This window comes from Dromaius novaehollandiae, chromosome 35 (assembly GCF_036370855.1).
Source record: "Dromaius novaehollandiae isolate bDroNov1 chromosome 35, bDroNov1.hap1, whole genome shotgun sequence".
NCBI classification, from domain to species: Eukaryota; Metazoa; Chordata; class Aves; order Casuariiformes; family Dromaiidae; genus Dromaius; species Dromaius novaehollandiae.
Window position 1 is genome coordinate 109,853 of NC_088134.1, and position 9,499 is coordinate 119,351.

General features: G+C 74.5%; 1 protein-coding gene across 1 annotated transcript in view; it reads right to left on the bottom strand.

The window, feature by feature from the left end:
* Positions 1 to 5: 5 nt before the first annotated feature.
* The window catches only part of ZFPL1 (zinc finger protein like 1), an 11,413-nt gene continuing 1,919 nt past the window's right edge, over positions 6 to 9,499 (bottom strand). Inside the window, 7 exon segments of the mRNA XM_064503139.1 lie at positions 6 to 1,170; positions 2,156 to 2,360; positions 4,428 to 4,595; positions 4,689 to 4,764; positions 8,858 to 8,891; positions 8,893 to 9,010; positions 9,013 to 9,048. Coding sequence (XP_064359209.1) covers positions 999 to 1,170; positions 2,156 to 2,360; positions 4,428 to 4,595; positions 4,689 to 4,764; positions 8,858 to 8,891; positions 8,893 to 9,010; positions 9,013 to 9,048 — 809 coding nt within the window. The 3' untranslated portion in view covers positions 6 to 998.

The window sequence follows — 9,499 nt, forward strand, 5'->3', positions numbered from 1 at the left end:
CAGAGTCACATTTGCCCCATGGGGGGTATTTATTTGCCCCCGGGGGGGGCATTTCCCCCCCCCCCGACATCGAGGCTCCCACAGCAGCTCCAGCCCAGCTCCCCGGGGGGGGGGGGGAAGACCCCCCCCCCAAGCGGGTATTTACCCCCTCCAGGGCCCAAACTGCCCCCCCTCAGGGCAGCACTGACCCCCCCAGTGCCCAAATTGCCCCCCCGGGCTCCCAGTTACCCCCTTGGGGTCCCCTTTACCCCCCCGCCAGGGCTTTACTTACCCCCCCCGAGACATATTTACCCCCCCAGGGATGTATTTACCCCCCTGGGGGGGCATCTGTGCCCCCCCCCCAGCAATGAGGCTCCCCTGGCTGGGGGGTATCTGCCCACCGGGGGGGGGTATCTGCCGGGGGGGGGGGTATTTGCTCCCCGGGGGGGGGATTTGCCCCCTGGGTGGGGGGTCTGGGCCCCATGGGGGGGATCTGCCCCATGCGGAGGGGGATTTGTTCTCTGGGGGGGGTCCCTGCCCCCTGGGGGGGGTATTTGCCCCATGGGGGGGGTATCTGCTCCCTGGTGGGGGTATCTGCCCCCCGGGGGGGGGTCCCTGCCCCCCGGGGGGGTCCCTGCTCCCTGGGGGGGGTATTTGCCCCATGGGGGGGTCCCTGCCCCCCGGAGGGGGGAGTCCTTGCCCCATGGGGGGGTCCCTGCTCCCTGGGGGGGGTACTTGCTCCCCGGGGGGGTGCCTGCCCCATGGGGGGAGTCCCTGCTCCCTGGGGGGGGGTATTTGCCCCATGGGGGGGGTATCTGCCCCCCGGGGGGGTCCCTGCCCCATGGGGGGGGTCCCTGCTCCCTGGGGGGAGTACTTGCCCCCCGGGGGGGGTATTTGCCCCATGGGGGGGGGGGTATCTGCCCCCCAGGGGGGGGGTCCCTGCTCCCTGGGGGGGGGTATCTGCTCCTGGGGGAGGTCCCTGCTCCCCGGGGGGGGGTCCCTGCTCCCGGGGGGGGGGGTCAGGGCCCCACGCGCAGGTGGGGGTTGCGCAGCGGCTCCAGCGCGGGGTCGTTGGCGGCGGCCGCCCGGCCCAGACGCGCCAGGAGGACGAGGAGGGCGACGAAGGCCAGCGCCCCCCCCAGCGCCAGCAGCAGCAGCGGCGGCCGGGGGGGGCGGCCCCGGGGCCAGCACCTGCGCGACGGGGAGGGGGGGTCAGCGGCCCCCCGAAACCCCCCCAGTCCTTCCCAACGCCCCCAAGACCCCCCCAAACCCCCCAAGCCTCCCTGACCCCCCTGGCCCCCCCAATCCTTCCCGACCCCCCCTGGCCCCCCCAAAACCTTCCCGACCCCCCCAATCCCCCCCAATCCTTCCCCAGACCCCCAACCCCCCCAAATCCTTCCCACCCCCCCCAGACCCCCCCAAATCCCTGCACCCCCCCCCCCAAATCCTTCCACCCCCCCCAGGCCCCCTGAATCCCCCCAAATCCTCCCTGACCCCCCCAGACCCCTCTGACCCCCCCAAATGCCCCCAGATCCCTCCAGACCCCCCCCTTTACCCCTTTTTTGCCGTCATTCCACCCCATTTTGCCCCATTCTGCCCCATTTTGCCTCGTTTCACCCCATCCCGCCCCGTTTTGCCCCGTTGCCTCCTGCTTTGCCCCATCCCGCCCCGTTTTGCCCATTTCTGCCTGTTTTTGCCCCATTTTGTGCCCACCTGAGGGCCCCCGGGGGGCTCCCTGCTTGCCCCCACCCATTTTGCCCGTTTCTACCCCATTTCACCCCGTTTCCACTCCATTTTGCCCATTTCACCCCGGTTCCGCCCCGTTTTTACCCCTTTCCACCCTGTTTTGCCCGTTTCCACTGTGTTTTGCCCCATTTTACCTGTTTCCATCCCGTTTTGCCCTGTTTCTACCCATTTCTGCCCCATTTTGCCCATTTTTGCTCCATTTCTCCACGTTTCCACCCATTTCTGCCCCGTTTTGCCCGTTTTCACCCGTTTTTGCCACGTTCTGCGCCCGCCTGGGGGGTCCCCGTTGGCCCCCACCCGTTTTGCCCGTTTCCGCCTGTTTCCACCCCGTTCTGCCCCGTTTCTCCGTGTTTTGCCCATTTCCACCCCATGTTGCCCGTTTTGGCCCGTTTTGGCCCGTTTTGGCCCGTTTTTGCCCGTTTCCGCCCACCTGAGCACCCGCCGCCGCCGGTACTTGTCCTCGTCGCGGTCGGGGGGGTCCCGGCTCTCGCGGCCCCCCAGGGGCTTCCGGGGGGCAGAGCCTGGCGGCGGCGGCAGCGGGGGCTGAAATGGGGGGGGGCAAGACCCCCCCAGGGCCCCCCCGACCCCAAAATGGGGCCCGACCCCCCCGGGGACCCCCCGACCCCAAAACGGGGCTCTGAACCCCCCCAGGGCCCCCCCACCCCCAAAATGGGGGCCCCGACCCCCCCAGGGCCCCCCGACCCCCAAAATGGGGCCTGACCCCCCCCCGGGGACCCCCCGGCCTCAAAACGGGGGCCCCGACCCCCCCCAAGACCCCTCAACCCCCCCAAATCAGGGTCTCTGACCCCCCCCGGACCCCAAAACGGGGCTCTGAACCCCCCCAGGACCCCCCCACCCCCAAAATGGGGGCCCCGACCCCCCCAGGGCCCCCCGACCCCCAAAATGGGGGTCCAACCCCCCCCCCGGATCCCTCAACCCCCCAAATCAGGATCCCCGACCCCCCCCCAGACCCCAAAATGGGGCTCTGAACCCCCCCAGAACCCCCCACCCCCAAAATGGGGGTCCAACCCCCCCCCCAAAGACCCCTCAACCCCCCCAAAATCAGGGTCCAACCCCCCTGGTCCCCCCGGCCCCCCCTTTGGGGGGGTCCTAGCCCCAAGTGGGGGGGCTCTGGCCTCGTCCTGGGGGTCCCCAGCCCCCCCGAGGGTCCCCAGCCCCCTTTTGGGGGTCCCCAGCTGTGTCTTGGGGGTCCCCAGGCCTCATTTTGGGGTCCCCGCCCCCATTTTGGGGGTCCACAGCCCTGTCTGGGGGGTCCCAGCCCCCATTTTGGGGGTCCCCCACCCCTTATGGGGGTCCCCAGGCCCCATTTTGGGAGCCCCCAGCCCCATTTCAGACTCCCTGGCCCCCCTTATGGGGGTCCCCAGCCCCACTTTGGGGGTCCCCCCCCATTTTGGGAGCCCCCAGCCCCACCTCAGGGGTCCCTGCCCCATTTGGGGGTCCCCCCCATTTTGGGAGCCCCCAGCCCCACTTTGGGGGTCCCCCCCATTTTGGGAGCCCCCAGCCCCACCTCAGGGGTCCCCAGCCCCCTTTTTGGGGTCCCCCCCATTTTGGGAGCCCCCAGCCCCATTTCAGACTCCCTGGCCCCCCTTTTGGGGGTCCCCAGCCCCACTTTGGGGGTCCCCCCCATTTTGGGAGCCCCCAGCCCCACTTTGGGGGTCCCCAGCCCCCTTTTTGGGGGTCCCCCCCATTTTGGGAGCCCCCAGCCCCACTTTGGGGGTCCCCAGCCCCCTTTTTGGGGGTCCCCCCCATTTTGGGAGCCCCCAGCCCCACTTTGGGGGTCCCCAGCCCCCTTTTTGGGGGTCCCCCCCCATTTTGGGAGCCCCCAGCCCCACTTTGGGGGTCCCCAGCCCCACTTTGGGGGTCCCCCCCATTTTGGGAGCCCCCAGCCCCACTTTGGGGGTCCCCAGCCCCCTTTTTGGGGGTCCCCCCCATTTTGGGAGCCCCCAGCCCCACTTTGGGGGTCCCCAGCCCCCTTTTTGGGGGTCCCCCCCATTTTGGGAGCCCCCAGCCCCACTTTGGGGGTCCCCAACCCCATTTTGGCATCCCCCCCCCATTTTGGGAGCCCCCAGCCCCACTTTGGGGGTCCCCAGCCCCCTTTCTGGGGGTCCCCCCCATTTTGGGAGCCCCCAGCCCCACTTTGGGGGTCCCCAGCCCCCTTTTTGGGGGTCCCCCCCATTTTGGGAGCCCCCAGCCCCACTTTGGGGGTCCCCAGCCCCCTTTTTGGGGTCCCCCCATTTTGAGAGCCCCCAGCCCCACTTTGGGGGTCCCCAGCCCCCTTTCTGGGGGTCCCCCCCATTTTGGGAGCCCCCAGCCCCACTTTGGGGGTCCCCAGCCCCCTTTTTGGGGGTCCCCCCCATTTTGGGAGCCCCCAGCCCCACTTTGGGGGTCCCCAGCCCCCTTTCTGGGGTCCCCCCCACTTTGGGAGCCCCCAGCCCCACTTTGGGGGTCCCCAGCCCCCTTTTTGGGGGTCCCCCCCATTTTGGGAGCCCCCAGCCCCACTTTGGGGGTCCCCAGCCCCCTTTTTGGGGGTCCCCCCCATTTTGGGAGCCCCCAGCCCCACTTTGGGGGTCCCCAGCCCCACTTTGGGGGTCCCCCCCATTTTGGGAGCCCCCAGCCCCACTTTGGGGGTCCCCAGCCCCCTTTTTGGGGGTCCCCCCCATTTTGGGAGCCCCCAGCCCCACTTTGGGGGTCCCCAGCCCTCTTTCTGGGGGTCCCCGCCCCCATTTTAGGCCCCCCCCCCCCGCTTTGGGGGTCCCGACTCACCGAGCAGCCCAGGGCCTCGCTGCCCACGTGCACCACGGCGTGGGCGGGGGGGGGGCTGGGGGGGGCCTCGCCGGCCTCCGGGGGGGCTGCGGAGACACGCGGGGGGGGGCGGGGAGGCGTCAGGGGGGGCCCAGGCGTCCGGGGGGGGGGGGCCAGGCGTCCCCGTCCCCCCCCCTCACCGGCGAAGCTGCTCCAGGCGTCGGCGGCCGCGTCCGGCTCCGGCTCCGGCTCCGGCGCCGCCTCGGCCTCCTCGATCTGGGGGGGGACGGGAGGGGGGACGGGGGGGGGGAATGGGGGGGGTCCTTGTAGGAGGCCAAGGACCCCCCCCAGGCACAGACAGAGATGGGGGGGGTCAACCTGGGGGGCACCCGGGGGTGCTGGGGGGGGATCTGGGGCACCCAGGAGTGATCGGGGGGGGGTTGGGGGCACCCATAGGTGTTGGGGGGGGCTTTGGGGGGGGGTCAGGGGCACCCAGGGGTGATTGGGGGGGTTGGGGGCACCCATAGGTGTTGGGGGGGGCTTTGGGGGGGGTTCAGGGGCACCCAGGGGTGATCGGGGGGGTTGGGGGCACCCATAGGTGTTGGGGGGGGCTTTGGGGGGGGGTCAGGGGCACCCAGGGGTGATCGGGGGGGGTTGGGGCACCCATAGGTGTTGGGGGGGGGCTTTGGGGGGGCTCAGGGGCACCCAGGGGTGATTGGGGGGGGTTGGGGCACCCATAGGTGTTGGGGGGGGCTTTGGGGGGGGTCAGGGGCACCCAGGAGTGATTGGGGGGGGTTGGGGCACCCATAGGTGTTGGGGGGGGGCTTTGGTGGGCTCTGGGGCACCCAGGGGTGATTGGGGGGGGTTGGGGCACCCATAGGTGTTGGGGGGGGGCTTTGGTGGGCTCTGGGGCACCCAGGAGTGATTGGGGGGGGTTGGGGCACCCATAGGTGTTGGGGGGGGCTTTGGGGGGGCTCAGGGGCACCCAGGGGTGATCGGGGGGGTTGGGGGCACCCATAGGTGTTGGGGGGGGCTTTGGGGGGGCTCTGGGGCACCCAGGGGTGATTGGGGGGGGTTGGGGCACCCAGGGGTGCGGGGGGGGGGCTTTGGGGGGGCTCAGGGGCACCCAGGGGTGATTGGGGGGGGCTGGGGCACCCATAGGTGTTGGGGGGGGCTTTGGGGGGGCTCTGGGGCACCCAGGGGTGATTGGGGGGGGTTGGGGCACCCATAGGTGTTGGGGGGGGCTTTGGGGGGGCTCAGGGGCACCCAGGGGTGATTGGGGGGGGTTGGGGCACCCATAGGTGTTGGGGGGGGGCTTTGGGGGGGCTCAGGGGCACCCAGGGGTGATTGGGGGGGGCTGGGGCACCCATAGGTGTTGGGGAGGGCTTTGGGGGGGCTCCGGGGCACCCAGGGGTGATTGGGGGGGGCTGGGGCACCCATAGGTGCTGGGGGGGCCCTGGGGGGGGTTGGGGGCAACCAGGGCACCCACGGGTGCCGGGGGGGGGCCTCAATCAGACACCCCAAACCCAGGACCTTGGGGACCCCCAGGACCAGCAGTAGCAGGAGGAGCTTGGGGGCACCCGGGGGGGGGTCGGGGACACCCATAGGTGCTGGGGGGCCCCGGGGGGGGGGGGTCGCTCACCAGGGGCAGGCTGAGGCTGGGGCGGGTCGGGGGCACCCATGGGTGCCGGGGGGGCGCGGGGGGGCTCACCAGGGGCAGGCCGAGGCCGGGGCAGGGTCGGGGACCCCGGGGGGGGTCGGGGGCACCCATGGGTGCCGGGGGGGTCCCTGGGGGGGGGCCGCTCACCAGGGGCAGGCCGAGGCCGGGTCAGGGACCCCGGGGGGGGTCGGGGGCACCCATGGGTGCTGGGGGGGGCTCACCAAGGGCAGGCCGAGGCCGAGGCGGGGTTGGGGACCCAGGGGTGGGTCGGGGGCACCCATGGGTGCTGGGGGGGGCTCACCAAGGGCAGGCCGAGGCCGGGGCGGGGTTGGGGACCCAGGGGGGGGTCGGGGGCACCCATGGGTGCCGGGGGGCTCACCAGGGGCAGGCCGAGGCCGGGGTGGGGTCGGGGACCCCGGGGGGGGGTCGGGGGCACCCATGGGTGCTGGGGGGGGCTCACCAGGGGCAGGCCGAGGCCGGGGCGGGGACCCCGGGGGGGGGTCGGGGGCACCCATGGGTGCCGGGGGGGCTCACCAGGGGCAGGCCGAGGCCGGGGCGGGGTCGGGGACCCCGGGGGGGGGGTCGGGGGCACCCATGGGTGCCGGGGGGGCTCACCAGGGGCAGGCCGAGGCCGGGGCAGGGTCGGGGACCCCGGGGGGGGGGTCGGGGGCACCCAGGGGTGCTGGGGGGGGCTCACCAGGGGCAGGCCGAGGCCGGGGGGGGGTCAGGGGCACCCATGGGTGCCGGGGGGGCCGCGGGGGGGCTCACCAGGGGCAGGCTGAGGCCGGGGCGGGGTTGGGGACCCCAGGGGGGGGTCGGGGCACCCATGGGTGCCGGGGGGGCTCACCAGGGGCAGGCCGAGGCCGGGGCGGGGTCGGGGACCCCAGGGGGGGTCGGGGGCACCCATGGGTGCTGGGGGGGCTCACCAGGGGCAGGCCGAGGCCGGGGCGGGGTTGGGGACCCGGGGGGGGTCGGGGGCACCCATGGGTGCCGGGGGGGCTCACCAGGGGCAGGCCGAGGCCGGGGCGGGGTTGGGGACCCGGGGGGGTCGGGGGCACCCATGGGTGCCGGGGGGCTCACCAGGGGCAGGCCGAGGCCGGGGCGGGGTCCGGGGGGGGGTCGGGGGCACCCATGGGTGCCGGGGGGGGCTCACCAGGGGCAGGCCGAGGCCGGGGCGGGGTCGGGGACCCCGGGGGGGGGTCGGGGGCACCCATGGGTGCCGGGGGGCTCACCAGGGGCAGGCCGAGGCCGAGGGGGGGTCGGGGACCCCGGGGGGTGGTCGGGGGCACCCATGGGTGCTGGGGGGGCTCACCAGGGGCAGGCCGAGGCCGGGGCGGGGTCGGGGACCCGGGGGGGGGTCGGGGGCACCCATGGGTGCCGGGGGGGCTCACCAGGGCAGGCCGAGGCCGGGGGGGGGTCGGGGCACCCATGGGTGCTGGGGGGGCTCACCAGGGGCAGGCCGAGGCGCGGTGGGGGACGCCCGGGGTCGGGGGCACCCATGGGTGCCGGGGGGGCTCACCAGGCACGGGGCAGGGTCGGGGACCCCGGGGTCGGACCCCGGGGGTCGGGGGCACCCATGGGTGCCGGGGGGCTCACCAGGGGCAGGCCGAGGCCGGGGCGGGTGGGGGACCCGGGGGTCGGGGCACCCATGGGTGCCGGGGGGGCGCACCAGGGGCAGGCCGAGGCCGGGCGGGTGGGGACCCCAGGGGGGGGTCGGGGGCACCCATGGGTGCCGGGGGGGCTCACCAGGGGCAGGCCGAGGCCGGGGCGGGGTCGGGGACCCCGGGGGGGGTCGGGGGCACCCATGGGTGCCGGGGGGGCTCACCAGGGGCAGGCCGAGGCCGGGGCAGGGTCGGGGGCACCCATGGGTGCCGGGGGGGCTCACCAGGGGCAGGCCGAGGCCGGGGGGGGTCGGGGGGCACCCATGGGTGCCGGGGGGCTCACCAGGGGCAGGCCGAGGCCGGGGGGGGTCGGGGGCACCCATGGGTGCCGGGGGGCTCACCAGGGCAGGCCGAGGCCGGGGGGGGGTCGGGGGCACCCATGGGTGCCGGGGGGGCTCACCAGGGGCAGGCCGAGGCGGGGGGGTCGGGGGCACCCATGGGTGCTGGGGGGGCTCACCAGGGGCAGGCCGAGGCCGGGGGGGGTCGGGGCACCCATGGGTGCTGGGGGGGCTCACCAGGGGCAGGCCGAGGCCGGGGGGGGGTCGGGGGCACCCATGGGTGCCGGGGGGGCTCACCAGGGCAGGCCGAGGCCGGGGGGGGTCGGGGGCACCCATGGGTGCCGGGGGGGCTCACCAGGGCAGGCCGAGTCCGGGGCAGGGTCGGGGACCCCGGGGGGTCGGGGGCACCCATGGGTGCCGGGGGGGCTCACCAGGGGCAGGCCGAGGCCGGGGCGGGGTCGGGGGCACCCATGGGTGCCGGGGGGCTCACCAGGGGCAGGCCGAGGCCGGGGCGGGGTCGGGGACCCCGGGGGGGGGTCGGGGGCACCCATGGGTGCCGGGGGGGCTCACCAGGGGCAGGCCGAGGCCCGGGCGGGGTCGGGGGCACCCATGGGTGCTGGGGGGGCTCACCCAGGGGCAGGCCGAGGCCGGGGCGGGGTCGGGGGCACCCATGGGTGCCGGGGGGGCTCACCAGGGGCAGGCCGAGGCCGGGGCGGGGTCGGGGACCCCGGGGGGGGGTCGGGGGCACCCATGGGTGCCGGGGGGCTCACCAGGGGCAGGCCGAGGCCCGGGCGGGCCCAGGGGGGCGGCGAGGCGGGCGCGCAGGGCGGCGGCCACCGGCCCCTCCAGGTTGGGGGGGGGGAACAGGGGCCCCCCGCAGCCGGGGCAGCGGTAGCCGGCGGGGGCCGTGCGGGGGGGCAGCGCCCGGGCCGCGCCGCCAGGCACGACCAGTGGAACAGGTCTGGGGGGGGGGGGGGGGCGGGGGGGGTCACTGGGGCCCCCCCGCGCCCCCCCAGCCCCCAGGAACCCCACGGGAGGCGGTTTGGGGGGGGCCCCGCTGCCCTGGGGGGGGGGTTCAAGCGCTTTCTGTCCCCTAAAAAGCAGTTTCAAGGCCCCCCCCCCCAAAAAAAGCAGCTTCAAGGCCCCCCCACCCATTAAAAAGCAGTTTCAAGGCCCCCCCACACCCATTAAAAAGCAGCTTCAAGGCCCCCCCCCCCAAAAGAAGCAGTTTCAAGGCCCCCCACCCCCTTAAAAGCAGCTTCAAGGCCCCCCCAAAAAAAGCAGTTTCAAGGCCCCCCACCCATTAAGAAGCAGTTTCCAGCCCCCCCCCTTAAAAATAATTTCAAGGCCCCCCCACCCCCTTAAGAGACGCTCCTAAGCCCCCCCCCCGCCCCCATAAAGGCTATTTTAAG